The sequence below is a fragment of the Malania oleifera genome, chromosome 3 (assembly GCF_029873635.1).
Source record: "Malania oleifera isolate guangnan ecotype guangnan chromosome 3, ASM2987363v1, whole genome shotgun sequence".
NCBI lineage: Eukaryota > Viridiplantae > Streptophyta > Magnoliopsida > Santalales > Ximeniaceae > Malania > Malania oleifera.
Genome location: NC_080419.1, coordinates 114,144,819 through 114,167,154, shown reverse-complemented (window position 1 = coordinate 114,167,154; position 22,336 = coordinate 114,144,819). Strand labels below are relative to the sequence as shown.

The 22,336-nt window shown below is 33.6% G+C and overlaps 1 protein-coding gene across 1 annotated transcript; it reads left to right on the top strand.

The window, feature by feature from the left end:
- Positions 1-3,508: 3,508 nt before the first annotated feature.
- Positions 3,509-20,655, top strand: LOC131151504 (aspartyl protease family protein At5g10770-like). The gene is made up of 7 exons (XM_058102745.1): positions 3,509-3,568; positions 6,173-6,296; positions 6,452-6,543; positions 6,724-6,761; positions 7,133-7,209; positions 14,887-16,101; positions 20,498-20,655. Exons 1-7 carry the CDS (start codon positions 3,509-3,511, stop codon positions 20,653-20,655), a joined length of 1,764 nt encoding a protein of 587 aa, XP_057958728.1.
- The last annotated feature ends 1,681 nt before the right edge of the window (positions 20,656-22,336 follow it).

The window sequence follows — 22,336 nt, the reverse complement described above, 5'->3', positions numbered from 1 at the left end:
ACCTGACTCAAATTTTTCAGAGAAAGCAACATTAATATTACCATATGAGTCACGGATGATAACACTACCACCACAAGAACCCGAATTTCCTCTACAAAAGCCATCAACATTTAACTTCAACCAATATAAAACCTTTAGCAACAATGTAAAACAAAAAAATAAAAAAAAAAAAATCAATGCAATAGACAAAAATTAGTATTATCATTGTTGGTATTTTGAGTGATGATGTAGACTTGTTGCTAGATGTCAATTGAGGGTCATTGCAATATGTTTGTGTTGTCACTAAAACTCCTAGTCCTTTTATGACAATAGGAATATACTTTTAGCGACAACATATCATTGCCGCTAAAACCCAGTGCGTTTTAGTACTATCGACTCTATATCCACATTGTACTTGTTTCCTATTGTTCACAATATTATACTATTTCCTGGTGTCCACATTTTACTTGCTCCTATAGTTGTAATTTTTAATCATGTTTTCACATAAGTTAGGAAAAAAAATTTTATTTGTAACAAAAGTAAGTATGAACTATATGTTAAGCATATTGAGATATAAGTTTTATGACATTAAGTGTATGACAACTATGTTCAAGTGGAGATGTTAATATAATGACAACCTCCAAGTGTTGTTTAATATATTGTTTAAAAATTGAAAAAAAAATGCTAAAAAACCCTTAAAGTATCAAGAAAATAAAAAATCAAAGCCTAAATTACATCACTAGTCCATCGAGATGAAACCCCAAGCACAATCATGAGTTGCTTGTATGCCCATGCATCCATCCACTGCAACATAAAAAATATACTAACTTGTTTAGCTTATAAAAGTAAATTACATATCAGACTTATAAATATTTTAACAATAATATTTTAACACTTAAACATTTATCATTTTAACCTTTGACAAAGGTATCATAGATGGAGGCCATGACTTTGTGATTCAAACTTTTAAGTCCTTGATAACAACATGTTCAACTTTTGCCTTTAGTTTTTTGTCTTTTGTTTATGAATGTTGTTTCATTTTGATGTTCTTCTTTTCCAAAACAAAAATGGTAGAAAATTTCAAAAAAGATTATTGAATTTCAACGTCCATTCACTATCCAACCATCTAGCTAGTATAATATTGCTGTTTCAACTTTGAAAACATATTTCAATTACTCTGAAACATTCTCTTGCTCTTTAACTATTTCACGTGGACTCAAGTTGGTACATTTATCAGCTTATATTCAACCAAGACTTGCAGCTTCAAGGACCAAATAAATAAACAACCGAGAGCACTTTAATATAAATATGTATTTCAACAACATCAATTATGCATGACTCATTATGTTTTCTAAAAGTTGTAATAGAGTAGCTTGATGCTACTAGGAACCAAAAGGAGTCATCAGTTGTCATCCTGCACAATGGACGTATACAGGCATTCATGGATTGTCCTTCTGAACAGAAGTTGAATGAAGAGTGGATGGTTGAGGGTGTGCTTTATATATGGACCACATGCCAAATGGTTCCAATGATGATTGGCATGAACCATTGGATCTTCCTGGAGATGAATCAACATTTTTCGCATCCATTTTCAGAATTGGAAGGACATTTTAGCACGTGTATGCCTCTTTGATGGATTTTTAAATTTGAATACTATACTTGTTATTTTAGGTGGGGGTGGGAGGGGGGGGCTGGGGGAAGACACTAAGAGCAACACATAATATGTTATAACGTTCCGGAGAAAAGTCCGGAATGGTGAGGAAAAATAATGTTGATGGTTTGATAGAATCGCCATTGACTAGTTATTTTACTAGGTGCAGTTAGTTCATTTAATTACTACTCGTTGATTAGTCTCTAAACTAATCCTAAGGTTAAGAAACAAGTAGTCTCAGTCTACTTTTACCAAATTTGGGATCAAAAGTACAATTGTATGAGCAGAAGGTATTAACACCCTCTACATACTTGTCCTACAAACGGTACTCAATTAACTATGAATTATTCCTAAATTGAATTAAATGATTTTTAATTAACTCCTCAATAGATAAATAAGTATTAAAAATTTTAAAAGAAAATGTAAAATAAGGTACAATTTAGGAATAACTAATAAAACTTTCTGTTGATTGAGTGAACCATTTCTTGCACCAAAGTAATATTTTTAAAAATACTTCTACGAGAGAAAAAAGCTCCTTACTCTGGAGAGATAATTCTATTCAGGCATTGCGTCAATCGACCTACAATAATCTTTGAAATTATTTTGTAGCCTACAAAACACAGGCTAATTGGTCTAAATTTTTCAAAACTTCTTGGATCCTTCACCTTAGGGATACGAACCAAATAAGTAGAAGTGAAAAATCTAGGGAGAGGCGCTTCCCTGAAAATTCCTTGGCAACTTCCAACAGATCCTCTTTAATAATGTCTCAACAAGATTTGTAAAATCCTTATCCGAAACCATCAGATCTTAAACTACTATCTTTTGGGATAGAATTTATAGTTGTTTTCAGCTCCATTTCTGAAAGTTCGTTGATCAAATACTCATTTTCTTCATTCGATATCTCCCTAGAAATAATCTCGGTCAAATCAGGTAATGCTCTATTAGACTGTTCAGAGAGAAAATGTTGAAAATGTTTAACCACACCTTCATGAATCTCCTCAGGGGACGCCAGAACCGTACCATCCTCTAAGATCATAGAATTAATCAACGAAGAATTCCATTTTTGATTAATAACGACATAAAAAAACTTGGAATTTTGATCACCCTCCACTAACCATCGCTTCTTCGCAAGCTAAGCAACACGGGCTTCCTCCTTTTTTTCCCAATAATCTAATTCACATTTTATAACCAGGAACTCTATTTCCACCTCCTTATTATATCCCCTTTGTAAATGCTCTTCCAAGCCTATCATTCGATTCTCTAAATCCTTGATATTAAGGTCCACCCAGCAAAAGACCTCTACATTCCACCTTTAAAACAGCTTTACTTTTTTTTTTTTAGCTTAGCAACTAACTTACACATGCCCGAAACCTGAACTGGTTTCATCCAAATCTGATGCATGAAAGGATGGAAATTTTCATGGGCACTCCACATATTTTGATACTTAAAAGGAGGTGGCCCATATCTTGTCAAATAATTTGAGAAATGTATTAGCATAGGTTTGTGATCCGACGTCTTCCTCGCCAAAGATTCCAGTCCAGCAGTTTGAAAACGATTAATGAACGACACATTCATAAGAGCCCGGTCAAGCTTCGCCCATCTTCTAGTTAGGTCAAATTTCCCATTAAACCAAGACATACACCCACCATGGAACTTTAAATCAACAACACCATAATTGTTCAAATAATTATTAAACTCCTCCATAGAAGCCAAAGCACGGTGTTCAACTTCAGCAGAAGACCGAGAAATAGTAGTTTGTTTCTTAGATCGCCATGAGACAAGAGAGTTACCAAGAAAAAATACAAAATCCATTAGCCAAGCGACGAGAGTCAGGACAACTGGCCCAATCAAAATCAGTAAAACCAATGAGTTTGAGAGATGAATGAACAGGAAAGGATTTCAGATATCAAAGCACACGGTGAGCAGCATGAAGATGAGGTAATCGTGGCGTATCCATGAATTGAGTAAGCATTTGAACAGAGAAAGCAATATCAGGTCTAGTAATTGTGAGATATAATAATCTTCCAACAAGACGTCGATATTGCAAAGGATTTGTAAGTAAAGCACCTTCAGACTGAGATAACTTAAGATATTGAGTCATTGGAAAAGAGATAGGTTTAGATCCAAGAAAACTAGCATCCTGTTGAATATCCAAAGCATATTTACTCTGGCAAAGAAAAAAAATCCTTTGGAGGAACGAGCAACCTCGAGCCCTAAAAAATATCTTAAGCATCCAAGATCCTTAATTTTGAAAACTGAATGGAGAAATTGTTTGATGGCATTGATAGAAGTCATATTAGAATTGGCAAGGATAATATCATCAACGTAGACCAGAAGAGCAATAAAAACTGTAGCAGATTTCTCAATGAAGAGACAGGAATCAGACTTAGGCTGATAAAATCCATAAGCAATCAGAGTAGTAGCAAGCTTAGAAAACCATTGCCTTGAGGCTTGCTTTAAACCATAAAGACTTTTATGAAGACGACAAACCAAATCATGCCTGAATCCCATAACCAGGACGTAATTTCATATAAACTTCCTCTGATAAGTCACCATGTAGGAATGCATTGTTTAAATCGAGCTGATGAACAAACCAATTTTTGGTTGTAGCAACAACTAATAAACAATGTATGGAAACCATTTTAGCAACCGGAGAAAAAGTTCAAACTAATCAATGCCTTCTTTTTGAGTGTATCCTTGTGCTACTAACTGAGCCTTAAATCGTTCAATTGATACATTGGAATTATATTTTGTACAATACACCCACTTGCAACCAATAGGTTTGTGACCAAGGAGGTAATGAAGTAAGTGAATAGGTCTTCTTTTCCTCAAGTGCTTGTATCTTAGCATTCATGGCATCACGCCATTCAGGAATGTTAACAGCTTGGGGATAATATTGAGGCTCATATTGAACAGAAACATTTAATACAAATGAACGATAAGCTGAAGAAAGATGACAATATGATAAAACAAAAGATAAAGAATGTGGATTACTTGATGAATGCTGAGCTGAGCTGTGAGGAGGAGAAAGACTGAGGTAAAATTTCTAGCTAGAGAACAATGGTAGTCACGAAGATAAGAAGGTGGGTGTCGTGATCATGTTGAATGTTGAAGAGGAATAGAATTGAAGTTAGATATAGTGGAAGATGAAGGTAAACTATTTGATGAAGATGGAGTGTCTGATGAAAAAATGGAAACATCAAGAGCAACATCTTTTCGATGAGTGGGAAAAACAATATCAGAAAGCAATGGTTTGGTAAGAAAAACATATGGTAAAGAAGCAAAAGGAAAATCATGTTCATGAAAAATAACATCACGAGAAACGAAAATTTGATGGATTTGTAAATCAAATAATTTGTAACCTTTGATGGTGAAAGGATAACCAAGAAAAATACAACGACAAGAACGAGCATCAAATTTATGGCGATTGAAAGGAAGAGTAGAAGCGAAACAAAGCGCACCAATAACTCTCATGTGAGAATATGAAGGAGGTTTGCCAAATAAAATTTCATAAGGAGTTATATTTGATAAAAAATGGGTAGGTGTGTGATTTAAGATGTATGCAGCAGCTAAAACACAATCAGACCAAAAAACTAATGGTAAATGAGCTTGAAAACGAATTGCTCTTGCAACATTAAGCAGATGTTGATGTTTTCTTTCCACAATTGAGTTTTGTTGAGGAGTAGCAACACATGATTTTTTATGAATGATGTCATTTAAATGATAAAACTCAGACATATTAAATCTCGGAACATTATCAATTCTTATGATTTTAACATTGGTCTGAAATTGATTTTTAATTAAAGCGAAAAAAGAATGAAGTAACATGCAAGTTTCATATTTGGATTTCATAAGGTAAATCCATGTGCATAAGGAATAATCATCAACAATAGATAGAAAATAACGAAAACCTTGTAATGAAGGAGTTGCAAAAGGACCCCAAATATCTGCATGAATCAGCTGAAAAATAAAAATTGATATAAATTGACTATGTTGAAATGGTAGTCTGTGTTGTTTTTCAAGTGGACAAACATTACAAGATTCATGATTATTTGAAGTAGAAAATGAAATACAATCACACAGCATATGTAACCGATTAGAAGAGAGATGACCTAGTCATTGATGCCAAAGATCAAACGATTGGTGTACATTATTTGAAAAAGAAGAGTTGACAATAGATGTATCATAATGACTTCCATTTGAGAAAAGAAGCAGGTAATAGAGGCCAAACAGTCGGTCCAGTCCAATCATCCTCCACAATCGCAGGTCCTGAATGTAGCAGAAAGAAGAAGAAAAAAAATAAGACAACAAGCTGAAAATGATGATAATTTGTTAGCAGAAATAAGATTGAAATTGAAAGAAGGAATCTAAAGAACATCATGTAAAATTAAAGATGATGACAAAGAAACAGTTCCTATATAAGTCACAGAAACACGAGTGCCATTTGGTAGATTAACAAAAGACTGAATTAAAGAAGTGATGGAAGTTAAAAAATGAATGTCACTAACCATATGGTCAGTTGCACCCGTGTCTATGATCTAGGAAGTGGAAGAAGACAAAAAAGAAGAACAATTGGAAGATATACCTGTCATACACATTGAAGTTAAGGAAGGACTACCAATAGGAACAGTTGATGCAACCAAAGATGAAGATGATGGAGGTGAAGGTTGAAGAAGAGCCAACAATTGATTGCATTGTTCTTAAGTAAAAGGCAAAGCAGGAACCTCTGAGATGGCTTGATTTGCAGAAGAGATGCCCCTTTTCGATTTCTGTAGAACTTATTAACAGTATGACCTGAAATTCCACAATGAGAACATATAGACTTGTCTTTCTTGAAAGATGTTAAAGTAGTTGATGATGGTGAAGTAGTTGTAACCATAGCAACAGAATCAAAAATTGGAGCAGAAGCTGATGTAAGATGACATTGGCCTTCATCTTAAAGAAGAAGAGAAAATGCCTCGTTAATGGTGGGAAGAGGATCCATCATTAACAATTGTCTTCGTATGGCTGAAAATGAATCATTCAATCCCATGAGAAATTGGATAGTGTAGTTGAATTGCTCATGATTAAATACTTTCTAAAGTGCTCCACAGGAACAAGATGGTGAACAAGAGCAACACGGAGCTGGACGGTAAGTCTGAAGCTTATCCCGGAGAGTTTTCAATTGACTGTAATATTAAGTGATGGATAATTGCCCTTGAGAAAGATCTGATATCAATTTCTTCAATTGATAGACACGCGGTGCACTGCTTCTTAAAATACGTTGTCGTAGATCAAGCCATATATTTCTTGCATTATGAGAGAACAAGACACTAGACACAATGTCCTTAGATGGTGAATTTTTGATCCATGCAACAACCATTGAATAGTAGCGCCCCTAGGCAGATCAAAGAGGATCATTGACATTAGGTTGTGGTAGAGAGCCATCAATAAATGAAAGTTTTTTTTTAGCATGAAGAGAAGTGATCATGGATTGACTCCATGTATGGTAATTTGTTTTAGTGAGAGGTGTGGTAACAAGAGCAATGCCAAGATTATCCCCGTGATGCAGAAAATAGGGATTAGTGAAATCATCCACTGTAGGTGAATTTGTAGAAATAGAAGTGGAAAAATTCGAGCTAACTACACCTGTCAGCTCTCCAAACCCACACAGATGCCTCTAAGTGTACTGACAGTCGTCTGTCATGTTGTCAGCTTCAAACACCCTTCAGTATTATAATCATAACTTTTTCTGTATAACTCCAAATTTGACGTTATTGGTATCAAATGAAATCTAAGAGAAAATACTACAACTTTCATGTTGAATATGTTTTGAAATAAAGAGTTGTTAATAGAAAAAAAATGCATATCAATGCAGATGTAGAAAAATTGACAGCATTTGAGGAATCCTCTTTTTGATGTTTTTCATTCCAAAACTGATTCTAACCTTTTTAAAACAATTTTTGACCTTATAAAAATATTTTCCAAGTATGTTCAAAGGTATCTAGGTCCAATAAATTTACCTAAGAGTTTCATGCATCCATATTGAAATTCTTTGAAGTACTTACATAACATTTCCTATAGACTCTTTCAAATTTTCAATTTTTGAATTCTTTGAGGTTTTTATGTTTGTTTTATCTTTCTTTGAGCTTTTTATATTGATCACTTGACTTTCATTCTTGAAGCTTTTTTCTTTAATATCAATACTCTTATGATCTTCAAGTTTTAAACCATGCCTTAAATTTTGATATAATCATCCTTCTTTGAAGTACAAGCTTTCATGAATTCTTTAACCTTACATTTATCTTTGAGTCCTGAAAATAAATCACTTAACCAAAATATGTTAAGTTCTTCTTGTTTGTTAGCATTAAAAAAGCCAACAGTAATCATCCATAATGCTGATCGTTGGAATTTCTGTCAAGCCCCATATTTTCCCAATCGATAATCGAATTTTATCAATAGATGGTCGATTCCTCAAAAATTTCATCACTAATCCAAAGCAAAACTCTTCCTCAGCCTTAACCATCTTCGTTGTTGAGAAAATAAATCTCAATTCATCATTGATATTAACTGGCAATCTCATATGAATTTTGAACGTAAGTATCTCCACTTTTTTATTCACGGCTTGCGCTAACGACTGAACCCCGAAACTAGCCTGGACGGAATGGGGGACGACACCTTCCCAACCACCCTAGGAAGTATTAGGGTAACCTGCAGAGGGTAGGAGTTGGTTAAGTAGAAGAAGACAAGCTATGGGCATCGTACTTGTTCAGTTATGTCGGACAGAGTGGCTGTCCGATGATGGCGGCTTGCGGCAAAAACAGACACACATAGGCGGAATGGGCTTCACGGCGGTAGATTCTCGAGGAGCTTCAAAGCAATAAGGGAGCAAGGTCTCGTGTAGCAGGATTTTTGGGCAGATTCAGTTCACAAATAGAGGGTGTAAGGCTTCACAGCCCTAGGTTTCAGCGACGGCGTGCCCTAGGTTTCAGGGGTGAAACTTGCCGCGGATGGAGAAGATGATGAGCGACCTCAGTGTCGCATAGCATCCCCCATTCTTAGCAACGTCGTGCAATCCGAAGAGAACAGCTTCGGTGTCCGACAATGAGCAGCGACGACGTGCGGTAACGAGCTGGGACGGTGTGTGGCGACCTTCGCGTGCGGTCTCAGCGACAGCGTGCCCTCGACGGGTAGAACTGGGTCGTCTACGCGCGGCGGCGTTCTTCCCTTGCTCCAGTGCTAGGGCTTTTTTCCTTCTCTGTCTTGGTTAAACTTGTTAACGGCTCCGGCATACGACGATGAGCAGCGACGGCGTGCGGCAGCGTTCTGAGAAACCCTTGTGTAAAGTAAGTAAAATAAAATATGAAGAAACTTTTTCATATTTAATTATAAAGTTTGCTACTTAAATACAAAAAATTATAATAGTAATTAAATAAAAGCTATTTAAATCTAATTTTAAGTATATTGAGTTAATATTTTGGATATTTATACCTCTACCTTTCTTTAAGTATATTGAGTAAATATTTTGAATATTGTATACCTCTACCTTCCTATATTAATTGAATAAATTACAATAGACTGGAAGATTTCTAAAAACACTCAAATCATTCATCCAAAATTTGCTTGATCCATTGAAATATGTAAAATAATCCTAATATTACAAAATTTGAATGTAAAAGAATTGCCCACACTCAAATCATTCATCCAAAATTTTCTTTAAGCCTTTGAAATATGTAAAATAATCCTAATATTACAAATTTTGAATGTAAAAGAATTACCCTTGTTTTCTTATTGAATTTTTTTAATGCACTTTTCTCTTTCAACATTCTAAAATATTTTAAGCAAAGTGTTTTCATTCATTTTTTTTTTTCTTTCTAGCTTTTTTTTTTTTTTTTTCTTTGTTCTTCATTGGAATCTATATTTTTACCATGGAATTTTATTTTATTGACTAATAGGTGTAATGGCAAAGATGGGGAGACATTTTGTATAGCCCCCACCCTTTTTTTCATTGGGAAAAAAAAAAGAGGGTTATAATTTCTTGGAATCCTCATTAAGTGATGCAAATAGGAGACATAATAAATAAATAAAAAGTTTGATTTAAGAGAAAGAAAATATGTGAAATTAACTTAAAAGTCGGGATGATTCATCTTTAAACATTGTTGTTGTCAATTTATAGCGATAAAAAAATAGGAATATAAGTTAGCATAGCCACATCTTCAAAAATAAGCATGTGAAATTCACTTAAAAGTTGTGATGATTCATTTTAAACATTGTTGTTGATAATTTATAGTGACAAAAAATAGAAATATAAGTTAGCATAGCCACATCTTTCAGACATTAATCCTTTTTAAAAAGTTTCACTATCAATGTGGTGCTTCTCACCTACAATGGTAAAAATTAAGGATGCATGAACAATGAAAATAACAAAAGAAAGCAAAAGGATGCACATGTTCGATTGAATCCTATAACAAATTTTAAAATTTATATACTTAAATTATTATAAAATGTATATTTTAATTTTAGAGTTTGAATGTTATCTATTCCACATGACCCTTATATTTTTTTATTTTAGTGATATAAATTTTTTTTATTGATGTAGTGGTGTATATTGAAAGTCCATTATATAACTATTCACATGTACATTTAACAATATGTTATTGTGCATTTAGAGTTTTTCCACTATATATAGGTTGTAGTGGTATTCAAATGGAATTGCACCAGTACCAGGAGGTGATTAGTTAAACAATCCTAAAGTTGATGGCTAATCTCAGTAGCTCCAACCTCCTGACATTCATCTTCTTTTGTTTTCTTCTTTTTTCACACATTCGCTCCTTGAAGAAATGCTTTGCTTCTAAAAGAAATGAGGTTTTGGAGAGTTCTAATCAGACTTATGTTGTTGAAGTCAACTCTTTACTATTACCTGGAAGTTGTGGCCGTAATTCTTTTGCCAGAGGTTAATTAGCACTCTCTCTCTCTCTCTCTCTCTCTCTCTCTCTCTCTCTCTCTCTCTCACACACACACACACACACACACACACACACACATACACACAGACCACTTTGACAAAGGCGCAATTAAACTAATAAATTGCGCGTGTGCATGTAGAGACATAACAGATACGTCCAAATTTAATGCAAATATATATCTGTGAGTATTCCATGCATCTAGCTAACCACTCTAAATTACTCACATTTAACTTTTGTTTTTAATAGGAAAATAAAGCATTCAAATTATGTAATGATGGATACAATTATTGTTATAGAAATGACAGAGGAATCACATATTTTGGGTATTAATCAATCAAGCTTGCATACATTCATCCATAGAAAGTTCAAAAGGTCAAGATGAGTGAATTTCAAGTTATCGAAGAAGCTTCTTGCTTGGTCCCCAAATTAGTTAAGAAATTTGTAGAGTTGTTTTCCTTGTATATATAAATGTGATAGATGAAGGTGATAATCTCAGTTTTAGAAAATGAGTGATTGCTTAAGTGAGGCTGAAGAAGGATGATGAATGTTGTTTTCCTTTAATATAAGTTGAAGAGCTTCTTACGAGTATATTTCCAAAATAATTTTAATAAGCTAGCACTCCAAGTAAACTCAAATTCACGATGGATGCCCCATAGTATGACACATGTATTAGTTATACTTTGAAAATAGTTAGTGAAATGTAGGAGCCACAATTCCATATGATCATAAACAGTACCCCGAGTTTGAGTTTGTGAAGAAGCTAAGATCGATATTGACTTTAACAAAGTCTTTCTCTAGGTTGGCACCACTATCAAAAGAGGTAGTCCTCCCATGACATGCATCCATCCATGTCTAGGAATAAAGCATCCTACCAATCCTTCTAAAGATGTGGAAGGCAGTGAAGTTCATCCTTTCTTTGTTTCCCAAGCCTCTAGTAAGTTACAGATGGAGTTTGAAAAAGTCGAATCTATTGGTTATTGATGTTGAAGCAAATAACTTCAATGATTTCCTTGTTACATGATATCCATATTACCCAACATGTAAATACAAAATTTGATTACTAATTCAAGTTTCTTTGTAAGAATTTGTGATTACAATGTCCCATCTAATTAAATCTTTATTTGAGGACCTTGTCAACTTGTCATCTCTGATAACAAAACCCCCAACCCTTGGCTTTCAACAAATACCAAAATAACGTGGCTATTGTTTCAAAAGTAAAAATCATTATATTATGTTTAAATTATATTTCATTGCTGAGCAACTTTTATTCAAGTGTAAGATAGACAAAATTTTTAGTTTAAGTGCCAACACCTATAGCTTACTGACACTAGTCCAAGAACTATCGTAATTGCTTATGCTAGTTTGTTTAGCAGCAAAAGCATATCAATTCCAAGCTATATATACTCTAGAAGATGATGTTGCCGCATAAATTTTATCAAACTCTTTGCCAAAGCAGGAGATAGCTAGAAGTGACAATGATGGTCTTAATTTTCATGGGAATATTTGTAGAAAGCCTTTGAAGCTTTCTAAAAAATTATCACCTTAACATTAGGGAGATTTTGAAACCAATGTCTAATGGATAGATATGATCAATGAAGTCCATACATTCTCTTACTTCGAGCCATCTAGTTGTCCAAAAAGATAGTTGACTATCACTGCCTATGATCCATCTAAAGTCATCCCACTTTTAGCCTCTATGAGTCCCTTTCCAAACTATTGATGCAAATGAATGCACAATATGAGCGAATATATATTGATAGTATGAAGATATTTTGATCATAGGAGATTCATTTAAATATGGCAAAGGATACTCGCTTTTCCTGAGATTTGATAAAAAGATAGAAATTTCCCTTGAGGTTTAGTAAAATGATAGAAACTCACCTTAAGGTTTCAAAAATGCCATAGACCTCTCCTGAAATTTCAAAAATATCACAAACCTTTTTTGAAATTTGTCAAAAGGACATAAAACCTCTCTAAAAAAGATTATCTTTTTACAAAATGTTAGGGAAAATTTGTGTTTTTTTGGCAAACTTCAGAGGAGGTCTCTGAAATACTTGAAACCTAAGGGGAGGTCCCTAAAATTTTTAAAATCTCAAGGGAGATCATTGACCTTTTACCAATCTCAAGGGAGGTCAATGTCTTTTGCCCTTCAAAGATTAGTAGTGTTTGTCATAATATGCTAGCTTAATTTCCAAATCATGGAAACATTATGCTTCTACATTTCCTAATTTCCGGAGCTCTTTCTCTGTTGGGCCAAATCACTTAATCCCATTCTATTAAATAAATACCCTTTCCATTTGGATTAGATCTCCAAAAAGAGCCCCTAACAGGCTTGTTGATATGATCGCTAATAAAAGAGGAAGTCAAATTGTTTGCATTGAGTATAGAGGAATGGTTGTAATGTTAGATTGGACAAGATACAACAATTAGTTAGACAAAAGAGTTTTTCCTTCTTGCATGGAAGGGTATTCTTGATATTAAACATAATATAATTGCAATGTTTCTTTTAGCTTGCCTTCTAAGTATGTAGGTTATGTCCCAAATACTTTATAAGGTCTTTGGTCATGGGTATGTCCATGTCAAGACAAAATTAATCTAATCTCGATCTCTCCTCAAAATTTTTGGAGCAACATAATCTTTTGACTTAGTTGTGTTACGATAAAAATGATTTAAATTTTTCTATGGATAATGTATATAAATAGAACATTTAAGATATAGTTGATTTTGTTAATTAAATTTAATCATGCAAAATTTTATGAAAATAGTGCAAAATAATTAATTTTACACCTAGCATACTTGCATTTGTCATATCTTCAAAATTTGTGGAGCTAATATAATTTTTACCCCTTGCATTTTTTAGTAAAAGCTTTGCTTGAGATTCAATGCTGTTGAGAAATTCTTTCGAATCCTCATTATATTTTATTTTTTTTTTCTTTCAAGAATAATCCACGGTAATAATAAATTACTTTTGCAATAGTTTGATATATATATAGACACACACATACATTGTATTATGTATGTATGTATGTAGGTATGTATCAATCTATATATGTATGTGATATTATATTAGTCCTAAAAGCCAAAACATTTTTATAATTGTTTTCTTGTGAAACTTGTTGAAGTTATGCACTTGAATCTTTAAAGTTTTTGTTTTTCATTCATTTATGTTTCTTGAATAGTTTTGACTCTTAAAACTAATAATCTACATTTAATTTTTATTATTTTAATTAATATTAATTAGGATTACAAATTTTATAATTGAAAACTCTTGATTGACAATTTTCCCCTGCATATTATAATTATAATTTAAAAAAAAAAAAAAGGGATTCAGTATAACAATTGTAGAAAAATTAATTTGATTGGTTGCTTTTCAATTTCATTTTTGTTGACTTATAATAAGAAACTTATAATACATCATTTTGTCTAAAGTACGAGTCCTATTATAATATAGAGTCTCTAATATTGTATTTTAAAACGTCTAGGTTGTTAATTAATGATGGTATACTTATCCTATAATGGGAGAAATCTTTGATTTGGATTTATATTGACTTTAAATAAAATGTAATATAAAGTTGTATTAAAATTTGTCCAAATCTATCCAAATCCAAATTTAAAGTCCTAAATCCATACTTTGAAGTGCAATACTAGAGCTTGTTTGGATTAAAAAATTTTGCTTGAGAAAAGGGGGAAAAAAAGAGAGCATAAGGTGGAAACTCATTTTTTATTATGTTTTCCTTCTATATTAAACATTATTAGAAAATAAAAGTTTATTTTAATAGGATAAAAAATATAATTAGGAAAAATTAAACATGGATTTGATATATTTTTATTTTCTTTCTTACTTTCTTGATAATTAAGCATGAAAATATGAAATTCCTTTATATTTTTCTATCATTTCCCTAATATTTTTTGAATTCCAAATGAGTTCTTAGTAAAACATGTTCCTTTGAATCTACTAATATTCATACCAAATGGGTACGTTTGGGAGTATCATAAAACAACCCTGCAGAATTATATCACTGTCTTTATATACACATGGGTGAATACATTTTTAATCGAATATCTTAAACTATTTTTTTATTTACATCTAAATATTAGCATGCCCATATATATATATATATATATATATATATATATATATATATGTGTGTGTGTGTGTGTGTGTGTGATTTTTTTTTAAGTGCATTTTCTCTTTGATTGATCTCCCAAAAAAAAAAATAATGTGCATAGCTTTTTTATGATGAGCAAACAGTAGATTTGTTCCTTTGTGAATTTGCTTAAAGATAAAATAAAAAGGGGTATCCTTTGAAGGTGTTCGTGAGGATGGAGCATGCTTTCAAGCAAACAAAAGTAAAGTAGGCCCTCCCACTCGTACTCTCGCCCAAAGGCGTCTCAAACAAGATGGATATCGAGTCGTCGACGCAATTCACTCGAGCCATGAGTTGATCTCCTCAGACTGGCGAACATCAACAACCACCCTCCCTTTAAAGGTCCAAGCAATATCGATGGACGCAGTCGGCTATACTGTGAATGTGGGTTTGGGAACGCCACCCAAATCTCTTGCCCTCTACATAGACACAGCTAGCGATCTCACTTGGACACAATGCAAGCCCTGCGCTCGACATTGTTATGATCAGCCAGATCCCATCTTTGATCCTTCCAACTCCACCTCTTACACCAACATTAGTTGCACTTCACCATTGTGCTTTAACCTCTCCGCCGTTGCTCCTACCGGCTGTTACATGAATTCCACATGCAGCTATAAATTGTCGTACGGTGACGGAACCTATTCGTATGGATTATTCACAAAGGACACACTGACCTTGACACAATTTAATGTGATTAAAGGCTTTCAATTTGGGTGCGGCTATGATAATTGGTTACCATATCCTAATGAACGAATAGATGGAATTCTTGGACTCGGTCCGAGGCAAGTATCCATTGTTTCACAGACCGCCAATAACTATGGAAAGGTTTTCTCCTACTGCTTTCCATCTTCGCCTTGCTCCACCGGCTACCTAACCTTTGGAATCGCTGCTTCTCTTCGTTCTTGTTCTGTAAAATACACGCCGATGTTACAGAAACATTATGTCGTTGAGTTAGTAGCGATAAGCGTCTGCGGACAGAAATTACCCATTAAAGCATCGGTGTTTTCGAGCGTAGACACCATTGTAGATTCTGGAACTGATTTCAGTATGTTGCCTGCAACAGCATACGCTGCCCTTCGATCAGCTTTCCAACAACGAATGATAGAGTATCCGAGGACACAGAACTTTTCAGATTTCGATACGTGCTATAACCTCAGCAATTACGACCATGTAAGCATACCCAAGATTAGTCTATTCTTTGGTGGCAACGTTGAACTAAATATACATCCATCTGGAATCATCACGGCACAAAACAAGACCCAGGTGTGCTTGGCCTTTTATGATAATACTGATTACGCAAATTTGACTGTCATTGGAAATTTTCAACAAAAAGCACATACCGTAGTCTACGATATTGCCAATGAGAGGCTCGGGTTTGGTGCATGTGGCTGCCACTAATAACCATGTATTAGGCTTTACAAAAGGTCAATATGTTATCCATGCAATAATTTTATATAAGTAAAAATATTACTATTATCAAGTGCCATAAATGCACGTCATACTCTCTTTGGGGTGATGAAAATATTAGTAACCAACGAAAAATTGACCAAAACAAATTTAGTCACTAATACAAAAGTTATTAGTGATGAAAAATACAACCGTCACTAATAACCGATCATAAGTAAAGAATTACAATTTGTCACTAATAAGTTCGTCATTAAAAGTTCATTTTCCCTCTTTAACCATGACACCAATATATTAGTAATGGTTTTTCAGTTATTAGTGATGAAAATTATTAGTCAATATTAAGTATTAGTGACAAATTTTTAGTCCGCCACTATTACTATTTTTAGTGACGATTTGCCTCCGTCACTAGTAATTAACCTATTCAAGATTAACAAAAAGTCAGCTAATATTTAAGTGACAGTTGCAAATCGTCACTAAAATTCGGCCATAAGTTCTGTTGTTACAAAATCCGATTGGTCACAGTCTACTTCTAGTGATGGTTTCCTGACCGTCATTAATGGTTTTGAATATAGTTTAGTAGTGACGATTCTAAAGTCGTGACTACTGCCCCTCATATTAATGGATAAGTAAAATTAAAATAATTTGTTAAGATTTTAGTGACATTTAAGAAACATCACTAATGGTGTTTAGTAAAAACTTTTAGTCATGAAATTGGATACATATTATTTTCAAAAAAATTTTATTGATAGGAAATGTAGTAAACTTTTGTTTAGGTTTTGCTGTTAATTATTTTTATTTTAATTAACTATTATAATGTATAAAAAGTATCTTTGTAATTTATATATGGATATACATATACTTAGTGATTTGTATATAGATATAAAAACATACATGCATACAATACATACACATACACACAGATACTAAAATCTTATATTATCAATTTAAATATTAAATATATGACAAATAGCAAAACCAATTTTGAATATAAACATAAAAACATAGAAACAACAACTAGCTGCTTTGAATCAATTCTAAAACTTAACCTTTGTGTCAAGGAAAATCGATTCTCGATTAATTAGTAGTCTAATTGATTATGCAATATCTTCAAACACTCAAAAAGTGTTCCTAAAAGATTTGCTCCCCGCGCCCTGGGGGGGGGGGGAGAGAGAAAGGAAAATAGCCTATGAGTTTTCCATCTCGAATGTCAGTGGGACTGATGATCTTAAAAAAGTTGAATGTCTCCTCGACCGGTAAATTTGACCCGTCACCATCTCTTTGGCTGGGAGGAGGCATTGATCCTGCATGGGTAAATAGAGTTATTATGGCTTATTAATTTTGATTTAAATGGAGTTATAATACTTATTAAAATTTAATTGAATTTGTGAGAGTGGTCGGTTGAAAGTGGTTGAAGGTGAGTAATTGCAATTGAAACAGTCTCAAAGTACGAAGCAAAATCACAATAATAATGGCGTATTCCCCGATGAAGAAGGAAGGTAGCTTTGGCATTAACATTGAGATTCAATTTATTGAAGATGGTAGATAGCCCGAAACCCCTCATCGCATTCCAATCAGAAATCTTCTCTTCACTATTATCATTTTTTGTGACAATTTGCCTCCGTCACTAATAATTTAACATAATCTAGATTAATAAAAATTCAACTAATATTTATAGTGACAATTGCAAATCATCACTAAAACTCGGCTATTAGTGACGATTTGTATACTATTGGAATTGGTGTATTCTCAAGAGGGAGATGAATTGGGTATCAAAAATTTATTCTTAAGTTTATCCAAATCAGCAGCAGTAATACACAACCTAGGGTCTGTCTATATAATCATAAACCCAATCAACATATGTACAACATATAATGAATCCAATATACAACATACATGTGTTGAAAATGAAAGTGCAGAAAATAAATTGCGGAAATATAAAGTACACGCACGATATGTTATCAGGGTTCGGCCAATACTTCCTACGTCCCTGCCTTAGCTCGCAAGCCTAAGGATTCCACTAATGCTCACTTAACGGGTGGAGCGACACCGTTTACAATCAGGTCAAATTACCAGGGCTTACCTCAACCTTTACACATTCTCCTTACAGGTCGGAGAAGGCCCTACCGATCCTTATGACCTAGATCAATACCCCCTCAGGCCACGCCTAGAATACAATCAGTAAGCACAATTTTTGTGTACAATTCAAATGCTTCTAACACAAGCAGATATGTACCAATATGCACAAGCAATAATCAATGCGCCTCAAACAGATAAGAATTATAAGCTCAATGCAATGATGTGTAATAACACTCAATCTAATGTCAAAATACAATCAATTGCAAGAGTGTATTTTCAAACAATCTTTGAAACAATATATCAAAATGTCTCAATCACAAGTTGGGTTTTAAAGATATCCAAATAGTTTAATCAAAGTATCTCTAAAATAATTTTCTCAAAATTCTAGCACAAGAGATATTTGAGAATAAGCTTGTCAAATGATTTTTGCAATAACACAATGCAAGACAAGCTTAATGAGTCTTACAATAATGGTGCAAAGACTAACTAGCTAAAAGTTTTCCCCACTCAATGAGTTTATTAGTTAATTTGGTGGGAAAAACTTTGGCTAAAAACTCTCAATCAAAAATCAACAAGTAATTAAACTAATGAAAGTTTGTGCAAGTAAGAACAATGTGGAATCACTCAAGGACACTCTCACCAAGTTTGATTTAGCAAGGAAATATCAATGTGTGAGTGTATAGGATGTGTATTGGAAAAATAAATTCTCAAAATATTGAGAGGATTTTTGGCTAATCCAATCACTAGTCACCCCTTAATTGTGCAAATGAACCCATATTTATAGACATACAAAAAATTATGACCATTGGGAACATCAGGGGAATTATTAAAATTGTTTAAAACGAGTTCATAAAAAATAACCCTGTTTAACCCCAATTAACCTCAGCAAAAATTAGGCTAATCCAAGAGTTTCAGTCGATCGAGCCATAGGTTTAGTTGCCCGAACAAACACATGAGAAAAAATAATTTTTGAAGTTCGGGTGCATGAAAATTAGTTAGGGTGGCTGAGTCTATGGCGATTTCCAATCTGTCCAAGATTTGGTCACCTGAACCTAAGATTTTGGTCGCCCGAACTCAAAATGAACTTGAAGTTTGGGTGCCCGAGGACGCTGGGAAAAGTAAACTCTCGGGTTCGGTCGACCATGGACATTTAGTTCAAATAGGTTCGGTCGCCTGAGCTATAGTCAACATTTTGACTTTTCACCGTTCAGTCAACTGAGGGGTTTTCAATGCCAGGGTTCGGTCGCTCAAATCCTTAATATTTTAGGACCTAAGTAATATTGGTTCCCCTAATTGCATATTTGAAAGTGGGGACATATTCTAAGTGTCTGTGCAATGTCCTAGGGTCTTTCTAAGGTCTTTTTACGTAGACCCAAAAATTTGGCGTCGGTCAACCGCAGGGTGATCCCTAAGGTCATTCAACGGTCTTGAGCTTATAGGTTCCTACACGCATGATATGCATAAATTATTATAGACCATTGGAATTTAAATAATATTACATAACCGAATTAAAACTACAAAGAAATTGGACGCTTTGGTCTTCTTTTTCTTCAAGCCATTGTGTGCCGCCATATGATTTTGCCAATTTGATCCTGCACACAAATTCGGCAAACATTAAATACCTTGTAATTGTCATTATCAAGACGAGATAGGACTCAAAAAGTCAACATATACTGTCACTAATAGTTTGTATTCTTAGACTATTAGTGATGATTTTTGGTTTTTCACTACTAGCTAAAATATTTTTATATTTATTTATTTTGTAGGTAGTAATTTACTAGTGGCGGTTTTGGAAACTATCACTATTGAAGACTTTTAGTGACGGTTTGTATCTGTCACTATTAGTTAACTTTAATGTATTTTAAAGTTGTATGCTTCTTAGTGAATTCAAGTTGCCTCATACAAAACATTTACACAACACTGGCACACCCAAATAATTAAAAAATGTTAGGGTTTTAAGGAGAAAGAAAAAAAAATGTTAGACCAAATCCCGTGAATTAAATTAATCTCCACAATCCATTAATAAAAGAAATATCTAATCTAGTTTTAATGATCTCTAAGGGAAAAGCACACTATGCAGTTCATTTGGGGTATGACATCCTACTAGAAAGAGATTATTCATATTTTATGAATTTTATAGTGTTATTTATTCTAAAATTGTGTTTGGAAGCACAATTTCTAAACTTTGAATTTGGGTTTGCATTGATATAGATAAAACTCAATAAATAGTTATTGCATTTGGAAGTACGGAATTTGAATTTTGGTTTGGATTTGTATAGATTTGAACAAAGCTCAATACAACTTTACTTTATATGTCACAACGTCCATGAAGGTCAATTCCAGTCGAATCTCCAAATTACCTCAATTGGGTGGTGAACTCAAAGTCAAGAAATGGATTAATATATTTGGTGAGAAATGGGTCAATACATGGTCCAATAGTCACCACTAACTTTTTTTTTTTTACTCTAGATGAGGTTAGAACACTTATTTAAAATTGTAGTAGTTTATTGGTCCCCAAGGTACAATTAAATATAAAAAATGTAGTAGTCAAAAGTTTGCTTGTGACACACCGATTTTCATTTCATTTTTTTAAATCAACAATAATCAATAAATCAATCCTCCGCCATGTCACAAACTCTGATACCATATCAACATAACCCGACCAGAAATAGGGTACCAGGTAATCATACTATCTCATACAAACAAGCCTAATAGCGGAAGTCAATATTTACAAACCATCCAGAATACAAATAACCAGAGTCTTACCATCTATATATATACATGTCTAAACACATTCCCAAAAATCAACAAAATACTCTAGGGGAATCATACATCTCTAGCTCATAACACTCACACTGTCTATTAGGGTACCATCTCCCTTTTATCTTAGAACTCTATCTACTCGTTTGTCACCATTTCCTAAAATGTTTAGATATTTGGGTGAGACGCCTCTCAGTAAGACGGAATAAATTATTTACAGTGTGTGGCGGTATGAGTTTAGTTATGTAATAATATACTCACTCAAGTGATTATATCATCTGAAAAGATATACATATATGAACTCAGAATCATATAGATATATAACATAATCTTTTATAAGCTTTAATTCAATTTCTCAAACTCATACACATGCAACCAATATTTATCAGCAAAAGTTCCCGAGGATAGGGGAGATTACAAGTCCATACATGTAGTGCCCCTCTACTCTGATTTCGTTTGTATCCTTACCCGAATAGTTCGAGTGCAACTACAACTGATACTTATCAGGGCACTCACCTTACCCAGTAACCCCTCAGGTGGAGAGTCTTACTTCACCCTAATTATTTATGTAATTAAATTCACACTCTTTGATTCCACATACTCATTTCACATTCTAGCTTATGTGTGTCCTCGATAACAAATACGCATCCTGTCTGTAACTCATGGCTGCCCTAAGGATATTCACATCGTCATGCTTCCCCCCATGACTAGGTTGTGCGGCCCAAAGGCTGGATCTAAACCACGGTTGAACTACCCAATTAGATCAAAATAAGGAATATACCTGTCTGTAGTACGATTGGCTTGCCTCCTCCTAGTCCGGACACTAGGTGGAAAAACTACCATTCTCACTAGCTCAATTGACTACCACACCACACTCTCCACAAGCCCATGTGGTTGCACTAACACCTTGCTAGCAACGGTACCGTGCTCTCAATCAACAACAGTCCATCAGGGTTCTCATTTCCACATTTCTATATTCAAATTTTAATATTCACAATTTAGTATTCACAATTCAATATTCATATTTCAGTATATTCATTCATCTCATCACATCAGTAATATTCTCATCATTTTCAATTTCATTCTCGTCATTTCAGTACGCATTTCATCTCATATCAGTATAAAACTCAATTCAATATTTATGCATAAAACATTTCTATACCAACATATTTTTCTATCACACATCTCATTCTTTCAATGAAAACACATATGTATCTCAAATTTTTTATCATATCACTGTACAAATATGTTTGTATCACATATTTCATCATTTTCTAGTAAAAATATATTATGTTTCACATTTCATCAATTTTGTATATAAACCTCGTATCATCATACTTATATATATATATATATATATATGCAAATAT

Coding starts and splice junctions, on each gene's coding strand:
- LOC131151504 (XM_058102745.1), top strand. CDS start 3,509: ATGAATGAACAGGAAAGGATTTCAGATATCAAAGCACACGGTGAGCAG. Junction 3,569..6,172: donor GTGAGCAGCATGAAGATGAG/GTAATCGTGGCG, acceptor TCTATGATCTAG/GAAGTGGAAGAAGACAAAAA. Junction 7,210..14,886: donor GATTAGTGAAATCATCCACT/GTAGGTGAATTT, acceptor TATCCTTTGAAG/GTGTTCGTGAGGATGGAGCA.